The sequence below is a fragment of the Nycticebus coucang genome, chromosome 2 (genome assembly GCF_027406575.1).
Source record: "Nycticebus coucang isolate mNycCou1 chromosome 2, mNycCou1.pri, whole genome shotgun sequence".
Lineage (NCBI taxonomy): Eukaryota > Metazoa > Chordata > Mammalia > Primates > Lorisidae > Nycticebus > Nycticebus coucang.
The window spans coordinates 174613986-174633854 of record NC_069781.1 but is presented as its reverse complement, the minus strand read 5'-3'; the positions used below and the strand labels follow the sequence as shown (position 1 = coordinate 174633854).

Sequence of the window (19869 nt, the reverse complement as noted above, 5' to 3'; positions counted from 1 at the left end):
ATTGGTCTAAGTAGAATGATGGAGGAAGTCTTGCAGATGGCCTAGAATAATGTCCAACTATAAGATGGGCCGATACAGGCTGATTACTGTGAATATCGCTTTTTCTAAACAGCAGCATTGAATGGCCACGTGGGTTACATCCTGTGTACAACCGAGTTGCAAGTTATTTAACTGATTCTCTGGTTTTTTAGATGTTTTTTTTTTTCTTTCGTGTTTTGCTGAGGTGAAGACACTTTTAGCTAATCTTATGTAGGAAAGAAATAATCATGGATGCATGTAAATTCCCGAAGTGTAATGGCATGCCACTTTTAAAAAAACTACAGGCTTTTTTGTGCACTGAATTATTCAGAGATGATCAAAGAAGCTTATTCCCCTTCCTCCCTGCCCCACTTTACTGTACCCTGAAGGAAGCTGTGTCTGCGGCGTGTTTATCCCATGCAGATGGACACACACACACATGCACTGATGTCACTTTTATTCTTCCTGTCAGGAAATCTGGGAATCATTTAGGTATAGTGTGCATGATTTCTAGGAAGTAGGCCACCTAAAATTATTTTTATTCCCTAATTGCTAAAACTTTCTATAATAAAATGGACAATTAAGTTTGAGAGAAGATCTTCATAGGTGGATTCAACTATTAACTTTTTTGTTTGTTTGTTTTGTTACAATTGTCATTGTTTAGCTGGCCCTGGGCCCGGTTTGAACCCGCCAGCCTTGGTGTATGTGCCTGGTGCCGTAACCACTGTGCTATGGGTGCCAAGCCTCAACTATCAACTTTTAAAGATGTTTGTGATTACAAGGGAGCTTAATAATAATCAGAATTCATGATTTTAGCTAATAAATTAATCATCATTTGGAGAGTTTTTATTTCCTTTATTAAAACATTGTTTTTAATTATGGGTACATAATAGATGTATGTGTAGGGTATATGTGATATTTTTGATACAGGTGTACAACATGAATTAATCAAATCAGGATAATTGGGAGTATCTGTCACCTTGGGCATTTATAATTTCTTTGTATTAATTCCACTCTGAGTTATTTTAAAGCATTCCCTAATTTATTGCTGAATATAGTCATTTTGTAGTGCTAACAAATATTTTTCGTTCTATGGAACAATTTTTGTACGCATTAACCATCCCTGCTTTATTCCCCCTCCCCTGCTTCCCTTCCTAGGCTTTGTTAACATCATTTTGCTGTCTGCTTCCGTAAGATCAATTGCTTTTAATATTTAATTCCCACATATGAATGAGATCACAAAATTGGTCTTTCTGTGCTTGGTTTATCTCACTTAATATAATCTCCTGTTCCGTCCACGTTGTTGCAAATGGCAGGATTTCATTCTTTTCATGGCTGTATCATATTCCATAATGTCTTTATTCATCTGTTGATAGACACTTAGGTGGATTTCAAATTGGGGCTATTGTGAGTAGTGCTGCAGTAAGCATTGAAGTACAGACATCTTTCTGATATACTGAACATTCTTCTCTTTGGATATAGACCTAGCAGGGGGATGCTGGGTCCCACTGTAGTTTTCTTTCTGTTCTCCATGTGGTTGTACCAATTTACCTTCCCACCAACAGTACATGAGGATTCCCTTTCCTCCATATCCTCACCAGCGTTCCTTATTGCCTGTCTTTGATGTACAATCTTGATTTGTATTTCTCTGATGAATAATGATAATTGAGCCTTTTTTCATACACCTGTTGGCCATTTGTATGTCTTCTTTTGAGAAATGTCTATTCTGATTGGAGAGTTTTTAATATCACACTGGCCTTATGTGTGAACAGTCTGTAAACAACATATAATTAGCCCTTCTCTTTATCTCCCACCTACTCCAAACTTTCTTACCATAGTTCCTTGGTTGGTGGTAAGAAAATAAATTCGCTATTTGACATTAAAGAATTCAAGTGTCCCATCTCTGTAGTTTAAAAATCATGATCCAAATTTCCTAGCCCTTAAAATGTGTAGCAGGTATCCCGTTCTTTGATTTTTTGTGGCGAAGAAATAATAAAGCTGTTAGCAGTCTTTAAATTTTCTGCATGGATTTCACAATTTGTACTGATTTTTTTTTCTTTATCTTTCTTATAATTTCTATAACTGTCTCTCTTTTGGGTTTGTTGATTCTCCAGGCATCCTTTTCCTTCCTCTGGTTATAATTTGGAAAATAAATGCACAGAAGTGTTTTGTTCTCATTCCGTTTCAGCTTTGGCATGATTCATGATGGAGAAGGCAATCCCTGCAGGAAGGCTGAAGGCAACATTATGTCTCCCACACTAACTGGAAATAATGGGGTGTTTTCCTGGTCTTCATGCAGCCGGCAATATCTCAAGAAATTCCTTAGGTATGAAGGGTTAAAGACAGGGGGGTTCTTAGATTTGGAGGGGGCATGGGATTGTGCTCAGTAAACATGAAAACAAAGACACAGTACATGGAAGACCAACGAATTCTGATACGATGATGTTGAAAAAAATAGATTGAAGGCCTAACACTATGCTAAATTCTCTTTCTATAGTTGCTCGTTGGATATAATCCTACTGGTATTCTTATTTTGGAGTTGAGAAGTTGAGTCTTTGAGAGGTTCATTGTGTTGCTTAAGGTACTGCAGTTGCAGACAAAAGACTTAGGTCTTTTCTGACCCTGAGATCTGTCCTCATAACCATGTTTCTTCTGTGACTTCCAGAGGTTGCTGGACAGCTCCTACTGTGATTGATTAATCTGATCAATTTATTATAAGATATTTAAAAATGCTCAGACAGGGTATGTTTGTCTTAATGAATGGATCATTTTCTTGATCGGCTATGTTGTGTGAAATGGCCAAGAGCGAGTTTGACGTCCAAAAGACATGGCTGACAGCCTTGTAGAATCTTTTTAACAACTCAGAAGCCCAGGTCTATGTTAGTGAAGGTAGCAGTGGTAAAGGCAAGGCTATTTGTTTCATGTTAAAGAATAAACCCTGGGCGGCACCTGTGGCTCAAGGAGTAGGGCGCCGGTCCCATATGTTGGAGGTGGTGAGTTCAAACCCAGCCCCAGCCAAAAACCACACACACAAAAAAATAATAATAATAAACCCAAAGATGAATTATGTGTATGTAGATATATCTTTTTAATCTGTGTTGACCTGTGAGAACACTTAGATGCTAATCCCACATCCCTTTGAGAAAATGTGAAGTTTCTTTGGGAAGTGATATTCTGGTTACATTTTTTTTTTTTTTACCTGTATCACTGTGTATTTTTTGCAAACATTTACAAAATTAGCAAGATGTCTAAGAAAGGCAGATTACATTTAAGTCTCTCTAACCAAAACATACTCGAAAGGTAGTAAAAGAAAATGAACAAACCTCCTAATAATAAGCTTTGCCACAAAGATTTTTGTGTTAGTTTTAAATTTATGATTTGGGGGCTTGTAATTACCTTTTTTAATTGATGGGAGAATTGAATAAATACTATAAATCAAGATTAATTCAATATAGAGTGAATTTCCATCATTAATATGCTATAGTTAAATGCTTTAATAGTAATAATAGCAGCAGTAGTAACTAACTTTGAATGCTCACGAGGCTGGATTGAGCACACTGCATTCTCTCATTTGATCTGTCAGACAGTCCTATTGGGGGTCATCGTCATTCATGAGGTGCACGTGAGTTACATAACTTGGTCTTGGTTGGATGGTTGACCAGAATGCCTATCATCTGTCTACAGAATTACACTTAATAACCATGCTAATTAACCTCTCAGTGATACCATAGTTTAACTAAATAAATAGAGAGGGAAGGTGTTTTCTAAGAATATCCATACCATCAGGGCTGATTTCCATCCTAACAGGACCCAGTCAAATATACCTCAGGGAAATTTTTCTGCCTCATACCCCAGAGTGTTCTTCCTCTTGGTTCTTTCAATAACCTTATTTATTTGTGTTTGTGAAGCTTATTTGAGGGGAAGTCTATCTTTGACCTCTGCCCCATTATAATATTTGGTTTGAAATTCCATGAAAAGGCTGGCACGGTGGTTTACACCTGCAATCCTAGCATTCTGGGAGGCCAAGGCCAGTGGACTGCTTGAGCACAAGAGTTCAAGACAAGCTTGAGCAAGAGTGAGACCCCATCTCTACTAAAAATAGAAAAAATTAGCCTGATGTTGTGGCAGGCACCTGTAGTCCCAGCTACTCAGGAGACTGAAGCAGAAGGATCTCTTGAGCCCAGGAGTTTGAGGTTGCTGTGAGGTCTGATGATGCCATACCCAGGGCAAGAGAGTGAGATTCTGTCTCAAAATAAATAAATAAATAAAATAAACCAAATTATTAATTAAATAAAAATTCCATGAAGGCAGGACCTCTATCTGTCTGGTTTATTGTGTACCTTTATTGCTTAGCCTAATGTTTGCCACAGAGTAGATGCTCGGTACAAGTTATTACATATTGCTGAGTGAGGCTGTTGAGAGGACTTTTCAAATACATTGACTTTACCCATTTCTGATCAAATTGCAACCCAGATCACTAGCATGGCTAGAAGTTCCGCACCCTGTAAAAAGCCTTCATGGCCGTGTGTATTCCATCCGCTGAGACAGGACTCACTGTTTGGAATAAACATAGGTTTTCGCTTTAAACATGCACCACTTTGTCTAACCGCTCTGTATTTGTATTTGCATGAAGGCATGGAAGGGTGTATTGTTTTGAGTGGAAAGATTGCAGATTTACACAGTAATTAATAGGATGTGTTACCACTACAGCACGCCTCAGGCCAGGTGTCTAGTGGATGAGCCCAAGCAAACAGGACAGTATAAATATCCAGACAAACTACCGGGACAGATTTATGATGCTGACACACAGTGCAAGTGGCAATTTGGAGCAAAAGCCAAGTTATGCAGCCTTGGTTTCGTGAAGGTATGTTTGCTTGTGATTTCAAACTTACATTAAGATTCTGTAATGTGTCTGTGTACCGAACAGAAGTATAAACATTTGGTTTGCTGAGGCCAAGGGTTAGAGTCTGGGTTATCTCTCCAATGTCAGTTGTTTGGCTTGATAATTAAATGGTAATTTTACTGTCAACGAATTATCCAGACTTATCCCTACAGACCATGCCCGCGATAAAAATGATTTGACTGCATCCTTTGTAGGAAATTCTTTCTCCTGAAGTGAAGACTTTATGCCTGGTAGTAAATCTGGGAACAATAGCTTTTCCCTTCTGCTAATTGCTGTTTCTGTTTTCTTTGTATTCATTTTCCTTCTGAATTTAATACATTTAAAATCATCACCACCACCACCCCAACATGCGTTTTCTGCCTGGTACAATATAGGAGAACTGTTATTAGCCAGCCAACTTTTTTGACATGATGTTTAAAAGTTCAAGGCATATCTTGGGTAATAGGAGTAAGATTTGTATGTTAAGTCTGGCATTCAAAATTGTAAAAAAGATAAACGGGAAAATGTGAAAGTCTAGGTTGTAGGAAGGAGCGAAACCTTGTTCCGCCTGGTCGAGGGTTGCCTCGCTCTGACAATATTATGATCCCAGTATCCCTAGAAAGTAGAATTATTTTTAAGTTGGTTGCTTCCCAGTACCTAAAGAGAAGTATGGAAGTTCTAGGTAGCTGGATACATGGAAATTATGGAGACTTACAGCTCCCTTTCCTCAGTTCCTATTTCTGGTGTCTTCTTCTTTCTCACCATTCCTCTTTCTCCACCGCCAACAATCATGGTCTATCCCCCCGCCCAGCCCCCTACCCATCACCACTCACTGTCACCTGAGTTGCTAAGTGAGCCTCAGCTCCACGTAAGTCCTTCTACTTAGAAATTTATTATATTTTGCTTTACCTTAGTCTTCACAAAAGCCTCTCAAGTCAAATTATCACTATTTTTCACCTAGAGTTAGAGAATGTATGCAACTCACCCACAGCTAGAAAACTTTTAAGTGGTAGAATCTGGATGAAACCAATCACCCACATGGGGTGCTGAATTTTCTCCACTCTACTGAAGTGTTTCCTAAACTACAGTTATTAACATTAACATTTGGTCATTAAAAACTACTTTTATGAGTTATGTTGTATCTCTAAATTCTTATTAATTATTGATTTTCCACAAAGCAACTGAAAATATAAGTCTAGTCCTAAGAAACAATATCCAATCATTGGTTTGTTACGGGATTATGTATTTTCTCCAACGCAATTTAAATGCATGACTGTTAGAAAAAAAATTATCCAGCGACCCCATGAATAATTTTCTTTTTATTTTGGTATATTCTCCATGGCACATGGACCTTACTTTGGCAAATGCTGGTATATCAAATGTAAAAATTAACATATTTAGGGCGGCACCTGTGGCTCAGTGGATAGGGCAACCAGCCCATATACCGTGGGTGGCAGGTTCAAATCCGGCCCTGGCCAAATTGCAACAAAAAATAACCAGGTGTTGTGGCGGGCGCCGGTAGTCCCAGCTACTTGGGCGGCTGAAGCAAGAGAATCACCTAGCCCAGGAGTTGGAGGTTGCTGTGAGCTGTGTGACTCCATGGCACTCTACCAAGGGCAATAAAGTGAAACTCTGTCTCTACAAAAAAAAAAAAAAAAAAGCAAATTTATAATGGCCTCTCTTTGCCTATTAAATTGATGCTTTGGGCAGAAGTAGGTAGTCATTTTCTTTGTTGAAAAAGTTCATCTCCTGACTTTGCCTCTTGTTCACTTTCATTCGAAAGGATTTATCATCTCATCCATTAATCAAATATTTATTATGCATTTACTATGCAGCAAATGCACAATTAGTTATGAGTGTGCTTTTTTTATGAAATACAAAGGAAGTTTCTAAAATTACTCTCGTTTCTTCAGGAACATGCATTCAACAAACATTGGCGGGAGGCCTATTCTGTGTCAGGAAGTTTGTAGGGCTTAAACCACCATTCCTAAATTATAGATAGATTTCTGGAACCACACCACAGTTTTGAAAGACAGAATCTCAGGTTGATGGTCCTCCTTGCGAAACAGAATGAAAGGAAATGAAAGTCCCAGATGAGAAGATTGAATCCGTTGAAGAAAAGTCCAGAGATAGGAACACCTGGAGGTCTGGGTAGGTTTGCTTTTAGGAGAGATGGTTTAAGATGATGATGAGCTAAAGTGGCAAAGATAGGGTTTCTGAAGGTGGATTTTTTTCTCCCACCTTCCGGCGTTTGGTTTTACTTCTATACCTACTTACGACTTGAACCCACAGGCACACCTCTGAGGAACACATGTAGTGTCAGGCCCTAAGGAGAAGTGGCTGCCAAAAACAACAATATCTCCTCTTCTTCCTGTCCAGTGCGAATGGTTTAGACCAGCTCTGGCAACACAGGAGAGAGATGAAATTTGTCTTCACAGCCTTTACTGTTCTATCACAGCTTTTTCTTTCTTTTTCTCCCTTTTCTTCTTTGTTTTACCCCCCTCCCCAATGCCTCCTAGAAAAGCAGCTTTGCACAGTGGTTAAGAGAACAACAGGGACAAAGAAACCAATTCTCAAAGCAAAAGCATCCTCTCCAACCAGTAGCTGCAATGTATCAGCATCAGTTGGAACTTGCTAGAGGTCTGAGTACTCAGGCCTACGAAATAAGAGCATTTGGGGACAGGCCCCAGCAACCTGTACTCCAGCGAGAGCTCTAGGTGACTTTGATGCACTCTCAAGGTTGAGAAGCACGGAGTGAGACATTCTACAGTTTTAAACACACACTCATGCATACATGTGTGTGCACGTGGGTATCTCTGGATTGTGGAGTTAGGTAGACCTTATTCCACCACTTCCTAGAAACTTGGGCAATTTGCTCATCATCCCGCAGCCTTAATGTCCTCGTTTGTAAGGTGAAGATATTAATAGTTCTTCCCTGATAAACTTGGGAGCATTAATTTCTCGGTATCGTCACATCACTTAGTAAATGATGAGCATTTTTTCTCGCTCCTCTTATGTCTTTAGTGTCACCACCAGTGTCACACCTGACTGTTCTCCCGCAGTACCAGCCTTGTCTGAGAGTCTGAGGCTGGCTCTTTTTCTTCCCTTTCCTTCCCAGCCTCAAGTACCCCATGTCTGCGGTTTAACGTGTCTTCATTAAACTTGATCTCTGTTCCCTTCCAAAGTGTTCTAGAAAGTCAGTTGCTAATCTAGATAGTGGTTCCATGGTATGTGGATGGACTTACGGGAAGGTCAACTGTACATCAACTGAGACCATCCACTTGCTTATATCTGATTATTACACACTTGGGAGATGCTGACTGACACAGCGAGTGAATGGGTGCCATTCTCTACGCGGTCCTGGGTACGCCAAGGGGCTCTGACAGATACCTCCATGCTTGTCATTTCACTGAGTCCAAAGTGAGCAGCTGTGCAAATGGATCCTCTCTCAGCTGACTTGGAACCTCGGTAGCCAGCACCCGTAGTATCACATAGCAGGAGTTTGGTAACTGTTTGTTTATAGACCTGCTGAGAAAGTTTGAAGCTGAATAGAAACTGTAGGGAAGGCATTTTAATTCTTTTTTATTTTATTTATTTTTTTTCATTAAATCCTAACTGTGTACATTTACGGGACACAGTGTGCTGATTTGATAGACAGCTGATTAACATAACCATCACCTCACTTTAGTATTTGTTGTGGTCAGACATTTATACTCCAGTCTTAATAGATTTATAATATACCATTGCATTGTGCACATTAGGCGAGGTCCCACCAAATACCCTCCTGCCTCCTGCCCTCTCCCCTCTCCTTCCCTCCTCTTCCTTCCCCTTCCCTCCTCTTCCTTCCTTCTTTCTGCACTATAGTTGTGTTTTGTCATTCATATGAATGTGTAGGTGATTATATATTGGTTTCATAATAGTATTTAGTACATTGGATACTATTTTCCCCATTCTTAAGATAATATACTAAAAATAATATGTTTCAGTTCCATCCAGGTAAACATAAAAGAAATAAAATTTCCATCATTTTTTATAGCTGCATAGTATTTTAATTCTTACATGTGTTCTCAGGCCCGTCACTGCAGAGAGTCTTTTCTTTTCAGGATAGTCGGATGAGTGTGTATTTCTCCTAATCAGGGAGAAGACAAGCACAAAAATCTTTATAAACAGGTAAACGGTGTTGTAAATGAAGCTGCTAGGGCTAAAAACTTTGGAATAGGATAAGGAGCATTGGGGATAGCTGATTAATTTTTTTCTCATTTTGGGTTAATATGAGGATACATATGATCAGGTTACATTATTTGTGTTGTAAGGGAAAGTCCAAAGTCTAAGTTGCAGTTGAGGCATTCAAGGGGGTTTCAAAACACAGTAGAGAGTCTCAGCAAGAGATTAGAACAGGCGTCCTCAAACTGTGGCCTGTGGGCCACATGAAGCAATGTGAATTGTATTTGTTCCCGTTTTGTTTTTTACTTCAAAATAAGATTTGTGCAGTGTGCATAGGAATTTGTTCATATATATTTTTTTAACTATAGTCCGGCCCTCCAATGGTCTGAGGGACAGTGAATTGGCCCCCTGTTAAAAAAGTTGGAGGACGCCTGGATTAGAACATGGAGTTCTGGAATCTCAGAACTGGAAGACAGGACTCTCGAGCTAACCCAATCATTTAAAGACTCAACTGATTCAATGTTTTAAAAGGGAGCTCACAGGAGGTGAAATTTAGGCAAAGATTGAAGGCAGTGAGCAAGATTTGAGTGTTCTGATAACTGAGGAAGAGGAATAGCCAGATCAGAGACCTGAGTTTGGAGCAAGCTGAGGTGTGTGCAGAGCTGCAGGAAGCTGTGTAGCTACCCGAGAGTGAGCGAGGTAGGTGCTGGTAAGAGACATGGTGGAGAGATAAAGGGAGGTTGGCGACACAGGGCTTGAGAGGTGGTGATCAGGACTCTGGATTTTCTCCTGGTGTCCTGAGAAGGCAAGGTTTAGAGCAGAGAAGTGACGTGGATCTGGAGGGATCTCTTTAGCTCAGTCCATTAGCACTGTCTGTACTGATGGAAATGTTATCTCTCATACAATGTGATGGCCACTAGGAACATTTGAACCAGAAATGTGACCAGCGTGACGGAGGACGTGAAAATTTAATTTTAAGTCATTTAAGTTCAATTCTTACAAGTTACAAGTAGCTATCATCTTGGGTAATGCAGCTTCTACAGGTGCGTTGGGAATAACCTGAGTGGGGATGAGGGGAAAGTAAAGCCGGTGGTTCGTGAAGGTGGGTCTGCCAGTAAAACATAGAAAGAAAGAAAAGGAATTGAAGATGGCGCCCAGGGATGGGGCTGGACCTGCTGGAAGTATGGAGGCATCAAACAGTGAAATGGGGAAGGTGGAACATGGGGCAGGTTTGGGGGGTCAGACCAAGAATTTCACTTTGGATGTGTTAAGTTTGAGAGGCTTTATACAATTTGATTGTCAAAAGCCATGAACATTTTCAGCTTGTCATGTTTTATTTGAAGAGGCATGCGCCCTGTGGAATACAACTGGAGAACGTGGCCAGTAGGGGCCAAGACAGAATTATGGACACTGTTTAGACTCTTTTCTTAAAGTATTGTCCAGTTCCAAAACAATCATATCTGGGCCACATGAAACCTTGCAGTCTCTGTGGTTATTTCCTCTCCCCTTACATTATGAGTTAAGTCCATGGAATTACAGATAAGGAAAAATTAGTCGAAATGCTAGAAAAAAGAGGTAGAAGCAAAAAAAAAAAAAAAAGGAAAAAAGTGCGAATTCCCATTTCTATTTATTTTCAAAGGGAGCGTTCTCTGAGGGCTTTCGTGGTCGTCAAAGCATGTAGTTGGGTATAATCACACTTGACTTCTGTACTTCACCACAGAGGGGATAATGTGTCCATACAGCCTGTCTTGGTTCATTCTGGAATCCCCACATTGTTTTGTTTTGCTTTGCTTTGTTTTCCTGGTCTTCTTCAGCTGCCCCTTCTCTTGGCCTGGTGGTTTGGCATTGACTGAGGCATCTCGGCCTCTTCCCTTTGGTCTTCTCTGGGGCCATTTTGGTGCTTGCCACGTGGGCAGTGCACATGGGTGACGGCTTTCTCCTAGGTGCCAGAAGAGAAACAGCTTAATTTTGAAAGCTGTTCTAAGTGTAGTTTTAATTGTTCCAACGGCTACCTCTCATTCCTCTAGTTTGACACAGACCATGTGCATTTGTTCCACTCAAACCCATGGTGACTCAAAAGGGCAACACACGGAGATGACAGCCTGGATTCAGTTTGTGGGAAGGCTGCTTCCTGTTCTCTACTAATGTCAGTGGCAAGTTCCTGGAGAAAGATGTATCTATTCTGTCTTTATGAGCTGTCTAGAGATCTGCAGATATGGGTGTCCCCATGTGGAACTGCTGATGGTGGTAGGATTTCTAAGCAGTACCCTCAATATTCTTTTGTCCTCTTGTGGGGGGAAGAATTTTATAGTGTACAAGATGTAAATTCCTGTATATATCTCTGGTTTCTTCCCTTAGTCCTGTGAAATCTCTAAGAGAGAGAGAGAAATGTTTCTAAGTATGTTCTTGCCATGTTTTCTAACTGTAAAATCTATATTAAGTGGAATGCCTGGTGAATTGGGTGCCTGATTAATTGATATTCAGGGTTACAATAGGTAACCACCAAAGTCACTTTTTTCCCCTCCGTGGTTGATAATATTTTCCTTCAAATGTTATTTGTTCACATTCCTTCCTTAGCAAATAGAATGGGAAGGACACCATGGAATCACTTTGACCTTGCAGTGTTTCACGATATTCTGTTAGTGACCTACTTCTGACTAGTAACAGTAACTGTTTGAGCTGGAAGTAACCTGGTTCAGGGTTCAGTCCCCTTACCTTCTAGAGCGGGAGCAGTGGCGTCAGTAGTATAGAGTCTTCAGGACATTTGCAAATCACCATTGGGCCATGGGGTGGGCCACAGATGTGAGACCAAGTTTATGCCTCTGACAGATGGGACCATTTGTGGCTTGAGGACGGTCAACTGCATACTTGTTAGTTTTTAGCCCTGGAAACATGATAGGCACAGAAATCAAATTATTTGTATTGTAACCTTAAAATGGAGAGCGCTGGCATTTGATGGCAGATCCAGATCAGGGTAGAGGCCAAGTTATCAGATTCTAAAATAAAGCCATTTGGAATGCTGCCTTTGTCACCAGCCAGCTGTGTGTCTTGACAGCTTCAAAAGTGTCAGTAGCTTGCTCAGTTTCCTCAGCTAAATGAGTTTAGATGAGCAATGTGTTTAGTTGCTGCCACAAAAATGGTAGCATTAGCTTCCTATCAGTACTGCAATACATCTACACAAATACAGTGTGACTTAAAGAATGTACTTTATGACCTTAAGAGTTGTGGAGGTAGACATTTGAAATGGCTAAAGTCAAGATGTCCGCAGAATTGTATTTCTTTGGGAGGTTTTATGGGAAAAGGGATTTGGGTTGCCATTTCCAGCTTCTGGAAGCTTCCTGCATTCCCTAGCTCACGGCTCCTTCATCGGTCTTCAACACCACCAGCATCCTGCTGCCTCTTGCTCAAGGTGTCATTTCTCCGGTTTTGTCTTCCTCTTTCCTTCACAATATACTGGATCCATCTGGGGAATGCGGGACAGCTTCTTCATCTCAAGGTCAGTGCATTACTGACCTCAATTGCATCAGCAACTTTGATTCTCCTGTGCTGTGTAGTATCACAAATCCACAGATTCCTGGGACATCTTGAGGGCCATTATTTCCTAGGTCTAGGGTAAATGCTTGAAAATTGCCATAAAGACAAAGAAGGGAGCAACAATAATGATGACGGCCACTATTTGGGGGAGCTGCAAGCACCAGGCAAAATCATCACTTTGTGTCTATTTCCTCATTGGTCCTTGAACGCAATTTTTATAGCATCGAGGGCTAATCTTATCACTATTTTGCAGGTGAGGAAACTGTAACTTAAAGGGATTCTATAACATGCCCATGGATTCAAGTCAGACTGCCAGATTCCCATTTTTGTCTATTTTCTTACATGAGTTATTATTATTATCATTAGAAATCAAATCTCTTATTTCCAAGTCAAGTGTTTGTTAAACTAATTGTTGCTACCTCTAAGCCACTTGCAGTAATCTGGGTACTTTAGAAACTTCCTGCCTAGGTCCTTACTAGAACATGTTACCTTGGAACAACCATCTTTACTCGTCTCTACTTTCTGATGATTTGTCTCCTTTAATCCCCCACAAAATACGATATTGGATACAGACATATTGAATGCGTTCGATTTTATTTTATTGTCACCCTCACCAGACCCTTCTTCCCTTTCAGGACATCTGCAAATCCCTTTGGTGTCACCGAGTGGGCCACAGATGTGAGACCAAGTTTCTGCCTGCGGCGGAGGGGACCGTTTGTGGCTTGAGTATGGTAAACTGGTACTCGTTAGTCTCTGGCCTTGAAAACTTAATAAGGCCCAGAAAGCAAACTATCTGTAGTGTGACCTTGAGATGGGGAGCCTTGGCTGCGTGCACGTTCTGGCTTCTCTTTGAATGAAGCAGAATTATTTTGCAGTGATTAAAAAATCTCCATAGAACCCAGTTAGCTCAATTGTTTAAGAAGACTTTTTTTGTTTCTTTGCTTTCCTTTTCTAGAGGAGGGTTGCCTCGGAATGATTCAATGAGCTAATAGCCTTCATTGTTTACCATTTGCCTTTGAAACTTGGTGCAAGATGTAAAAGTCTCAGGAAGCACAAGTTCCCATGAGTAATAAGGAAATGACTGTCCCTCTAGACTAAGGCCTCCTGTGACCTCATCGTTGAGTTTCTGACATAGATCCCCATCACTTACAGTGACTGTCCCATTAAGGGGTAAGAAACGTCTCCATCTAGCTGGTACTCTAAGGTCTTTTTGCAGGGAGCATCTTTAGCCCTAAGAACCATCTCCGTGATGGGTGATCGCTATGATTTGAATGAAGGACGCTCCTGGTTATGTCTGGAGTGTCTGGCACAGAGCTTGTCGAGTGTTTTCTTGGGTCTGCTGTACCTGAAACCCACTTGAGTCCTTTCTCTTTATTCTTGGGTGCCTTTATCTTTCAGCCATGTTTATCCTGTGAATACTCAGCAGATAGGCGGGGACATCAAAGCCTCGTACTTTTATCTAGAGATATGCATGCAAGGGAAGGAAGGTCTGTGCATGCTCTTTCCTAAGAGGTACTGGCTCAGGCCATGGCTATTTACAGTAGCACTGTAAATATGTACCTAGGGAAAGATGGATAAAATGCTATGTGTACATATTTCGTATTTGCATTTTATTTGTTTAGTTTTATATATACACGGTGGATGTATGCGTGTCTGCGTGTATTTTCTTATCTATTCCTGATTTCTACACTGATTGAAAACTGAGAAGGAGGTCAAGGCAGGTGGGTGGCTTGAGCTCAGGAGTTTGAGACCAGCCTGAGCAAGAGCGAAACCCCTGTCTACTAAAAATAAAAAAACTAGTCAGTTGTTGTGGCGGGCACCTGGTTCTCAGGAGGCTGAGGCAAGAAGATTGAGCCCAAAAGTTGGAGGTTGCTGTGACCTATGATGCCATGGCACTCTACCCAGGGTGGCAGAGTGAGACTTTCTCAGGAAAAAAAAGAAAATGAAAGAAAGAAAGAAAAGCAAGAGGAAGACAGTCAGTCAGCAACTCACCTAATACCTGAGTTAGTGGGAAATACATTTCCAAAACCAAAATTAGACTAGAATTAAGATCATTGGTCGGTAATTTGAGACGAGAAATCGAGTGTTCCCCCATAGGAGCTTTGGAAATTGAGTTAAATCCGGTCTCTGCTACTTTTGTAGCTATTGGGGTAGCTTTATCTGGGTAGTTTGCGTGACTCTGAGCCGGGTAGTTAGTATTTCTTTGATGAATTGCTCTCATCCAGAAAATAGTTTTTAACTCCTAAATGCTTTGCAAGGATGATATGAGATATTGCATGTGAAGTTCTGTGTACCATTTTTGACATATAGAAGCCACTTAATAAGCCGTAACTGCTGCTGTTTTTATGCCTGTTGTTGGCTGCTGTTATTATTATTTTTATTTTGTCTCAGCCCTTGAGTTTAGTCCCACAGAGACCCTGTAATCCCTGGTAGGGAACATGCGTGCATATGGTGGACAAAATCCTTAAATGACCTATTGCTTTTGCCCCCAAAATGCTTAACCATGTTTCGTGATTTTGTATAAACTCTGAACTGGCAATTAATCCAGGGAAAACAAAACTTAGAAACAGAAGAATTAATCAGCACATGGCAGTAATTTGCAGAAAGGAAGCAGTATCTTAACCTAGACAAAAAACACTCACAACCAAGCCACACAATAAACAGCCACAGAGCCAAAGGTATCATGGGGGAAAACTGAAGATTTGAAAGTCAAACACGCTTCCCATAATCTTGTAACCAAACCCCCAACCCCTCCTTAAAAGCTGGCATGATCCAAACTCCAAACTTTTGGATCTAATTGCAGAAGCTTTTAGGAAAGAGTTATGCTAACTCATGCATAACTTGCTCATAATAAAAGCCCCCGCAGGAAAAAACCAACACTACCAGAGTCTAATGCAACCCCCAAGAGAGAGACGACCAGCAGCCTGGAATTTATTATTACAAAGGAGACCTAAATGGAAAGGTTAGTTCAGAAAATAGCTCTCCCCCTCGCTTGTGCAGATCACAGGCAAGTGAAAGGCCTAGAGTTAATTCATCGAAGACAAAAGAAAGAGTGCAAAGCCGGCATAGAGTCTGAAGAAGGGACCTTTAATATACACAAAATAACGAAGGAGGTTATGTGAAGAGTGCATTTGTGCAGACTGGAAGTTATTCAGTTTTCAAAGAAATGCCCTGTAATGGTGGTTTGGAGTCAGGGAAAATATAAGGCATATGTGCTTAGATGTGTTCAGACGATGAGATCGTCATTCAAACCAACAGATAAGTTGTGTTACTATCCTAAAAATGGTTTCTCTTTGAAGGAATGCTCCAGATCGTTCTTTAGGTAGCATTGCCTCTAAGTGACAAGGGAGGCTGCCTTGAAACTTGATCTGTGCGGCCTTCGCTGTTAGGTGGAATCTTATTTGAACGTTTCACCTCACAGAGCGTGTAATACTCAGCCTGTTGAAAACAGACTCAGAAGCCACTTTTTTTCTAGCTGTCAGTCTTTCAAAATGTGCGCAGAAAATGCAGAGTAACTTTGTGTTTATAAAGCCCAGCAGGGAAAGGACTCTATCAAGTTGTGTTTTCCTTTTGTCCAAGATACTTGTTTTTTAATTTTTTTTTCTATTGCTAGGAGAATGTTCGCTTCTCTGGGGCTTTCTCCGGGGGTTGGGGGGTCTCTAACAGGAACCATGTGACACTTTCTTTTGTAGTGGTGTCGGCAAGGCCAGTGTGTCAAGTTTGGGGAGCTGGGGCCCCGCCCCATCCACGGTCAGTGGTCTGCCTGGTCCAAGTGGTCAGAATGTTCCCGGACATGTGGTGGAGGAGTGAAGTATCAGGAGAGACTCTGCAATAACCCCAAGTAAGGCTCCAACAGAAAGTTGGTCTTGGTCACGCGTTAACCTTCAGCTTGTAACACGCTGATTCTAAGTGTGGTTTTCTTCTAAGGGCCATTGACCAGGGTTTTACTGTTTTGCACATAAAGGCCATGCGCACTTGGGGAAAGGTATGGGGGGCAGGAACAACAAAACAGCAAAGGATTGATTCTGTGTGCGAAGATACAGACCTACAAGAATCCCAGGAATAGTCTGAGCTCCTTTCTTGATCTAAACGAGGGTTGTGTCGTCGTACAATCAAATACTTGCGATATTCCAGCACAGAGAAGCTTGGCTGGCATAACTTGTGTGTCTCTCAAGCTGCTGAGCTGGAGAAAGTATGCTGATTGTTGCCTTGCAGGAATGTGTATCAACAGGTGTTGACAGATCTGCCTGGCTTTTCAAGAGAAACCAGAAATAGGAAAAAATGCTGCATGTGTAATTTCCCAGTTTTGAAAATACTAACAACAAATTCAATTTGCTTTAAAAACAAAACAACCCTTCTGACAAGTAATCAAATCATTGTCTGTGGGTTGAAATTGGCCTGTGGTCACGTACAAGTTCCCTGTGGTCTAGCCATCCTGGACTTTGACCCATACCCAGTGCTCTGTGAACATGAACATGGTTTTATGTTCACTTTGATGCTCTCTAGCTCCCGCATGAAACGTGTGAGATGTCTGTTTCCCAGTGGGCAGGGTGATAGGGAAAGAACCCAGGTTTTGGAGATAGACTCCTAAACATGTATCTGCAACTTCTTAACGACATGGTTTTGGGAACGTCATTGGACTTGAGAGGATGGGAGATGCAGAGATGTTACTGATGACATTGGACTTTGGAGAATGGATGGAGAAAAATGTGATGGGATCTTGGAAGGTGGGATTTACTCCTACCACACAAGTGAATGCTAGCGTAGTACCAAGAATGCAGACTCACAGACTCTGGACAACTTAGACGCAGTGCCCGAGTTTGCATCCTGGCTCTGCACTTCGTAGCTGTGTGGCCGGATGAAAACTTACTTTTCCCGCTCCAGATCCTCACTTATAAAAGTGGGATAATGGTGATAGAACCTCCACCATCTAAGTCAGCAGTTCTCAACCTGTGGGTCGCAACCCCTTTTTAACAATGAAAGTACATTGTGGCATGAGGAAGGGTGAGAACCACTGATCTACGTCAATGTTTACAAAATGCTTTTAAACGGGTTGGACATGGTAAGCGTTGCATAAATATGTAAATTGAGATGAGGCTACAGCAGGAGTGCCCAGCCTTTTTTCTTTTCTGCCACACATTGGAAGAAGAATTGTCTTGGCCCATACATGAAATATACAAACACTAATGAAAAATGATTAGCAAAAGAAAGGATCCAGGCATACTTTTCATGATACCCAACACCGCAGATAAGCAAAAGAGGGCCTCATAAAGTTAGCACGGAGGCCAGCAGGCCGTAGGTTGGACAACCCTGAACTGGAGCAAAAGGGAATTTAAAAAAAAAAAAGACAACTGGGACATCTTCTAAGTCAGCATTTGGAACTGAATAAAAATGCTATTTGGTTTTTAATCTAAAATATAAGGAATGGCTTGGAAGTACTTTGCCCATGTATCAGGTGCCACTTGGGATATCTCAGGCTAAAATAGGGCTTTTCAACTTTAGCACTGTTGACATGGGCTGGATGATTCTTTGGGGGATTTGTTCTGTATTTTGTAGGACGTTAGAAGTAGCCTTGGCCTTGACCCACTAAATGCCACTGTATTGTTCTCCATCCCCCCACCCTCCAAATTACAACCACCGCAAATATCTGCAGACATTGCCACTTGTCCTATGGGGGGAAATCGTCTCTGATTGAGGCTCTCTGGTTTAATCAGGGCCGGTAACTGGGTATAGTTGTTGGATGCTTGGAGTGCACTTGTAGCCTGTACCAGGTTATTAAAATGACCCCCCAATGCTTTGAATGTAGCGCCCATGTCTTAAATACAATTGTTAAAATTGCCATATTACTGTATGTTTTTGAAACATAGATCATGGATCTGGTTTTCATACATCACAACATTTTACAATTTTGATATTTTCCCAAGAAAGAAAGAGATTACCTGATTTAATAGCTCTGCTGGTAGATTGCATGAATGATGCCCCTGAGATTTAAATTAAAACCTCTCCCCGATCTGTAGGATTGAGAACTCCCATTATAATAGGGCATTGTTCATGGAAGTATCATATTGCGATTTTAGAAGTGCCTAATAAAAGAATTAATCACTGAAATATTTCCACTTGGTGCAGTTTATCATTTTAAACAAGATTAAAGATAATCAGGGTACAGTTTTTGCGTGAAGTGGAAAATAAAACAAGTAGACAGTAGGCCGCCCCTAGATGATTGAATTCACTGTTCTCCCTCTGTTTTTATTTCACTTTGTTCTAGCAAAACTGTTTTCCCCCCTCACTGTTTCGAGTTGCAGGTTTCTCTCTTGCTTCAGTTTAAGCACTTGGGTCTGTTCATATCACTCAGCCTAACCATTTTCATTTCTCATCTGAGAAGCAGTATGAGGTTTTGATTTCATGTAATAATTTTTTCCCAGAAAGTACTTTGTTTCATAAAAAAAAAAAAAAATCCCTGGCTGATTTATGATCTTTCAATTTTGTGTGTGTTTTAAAAGAGCTAAAGGTTGGCCAGGCATGGTGAGTCACATCTGTAATACTAGCACTGTGGGAGGCAGAAGTGGGTGGATGGCCTGAGCTCACAAGTTTGAGGCCAGCCTGAGCAGGACACTGTCTCTACAAATAGCCAGGTGTTGTGGCAGATGCTTGTAGCCCAGCTACTTGGGAGGCTGAGGCAAGAGGATTGCTTGAGCCCAAGAGTTTGAAGTTGCTGTGAGCTACGATGCCATAGCACTCTACAGAGGGCAAAACAAAATGAAACTCTGTCTCAAAAAAAAAGCTAAAGGTAATTTGGTTCTGGAATAGCAAATGCCAAGTTAATGGGACCCTATTTCCTATTTCCCATGTATGTGGTAAACAACTTTAATTGATCGATTGATGGAAGCCCTGTTTTCTACTGACCCTACTATGCCTCAGGAACCTTCTAAAACGCTTGTGTAGCTATTTGCTCCCTATCTGGTTAGAACTGACGCATGAGTTGAAACCTGGGAGCTAATCCAGTTTCACAGGTGAGTGACCAGGGGAGGAGGAGGGTCCCACTCACAGCAGCAGCAACTTTGCTCAGGTCCCCACACTGGTCAGAGGTAGATCACGACCCACAATCTCATTCCTTTAACATCTTTTCTGCTTCCCCATCACACTGTACCAGTGTATCTGGGGAGGGGCTTAGGAATCTGTATAAATATATATAAATACTATATATATAAATATATTAATATATAATATTATTTAACAGAGATACCCAGGTGATTCTAATGATTAAGCAATGT

The 19869-nt window shown here is 41.0% G+C and overlaps 1 protein-coding gene across 3 annotated transcripts in view; it reads left to right on the top strand.

The window, feature by feature from the left end:
- Positions 1-19869, top strand: part of ADAMTS18 (ADAM metallopeptidase with thrombospondin type 1 motif 18) — a 126992-nt gene that overhangs the window by 60535 nt on the left and 46588 nt on the right. For all 3 annotated transcript variants that reach the window (XM_053608701.1, XM_053608697.1, XM_053608699.1), the window contains 4 exons: positions 2207-2344; positions 4729-4882; positions 13234-13329; positions 16291-16439. In XM_053608701.1, the coding sequence (XP_053464676.1) occupies positions 2207-2344; positions 4729-4882; positions 13234-13329; positions 16291-16439 (537 nt within the window). The remainder of the gene's footprint in view (positions 1-2206; positions 2345-4728; positions 4883-13233; positions 13330-16290; positions 16440-19869) is intronic.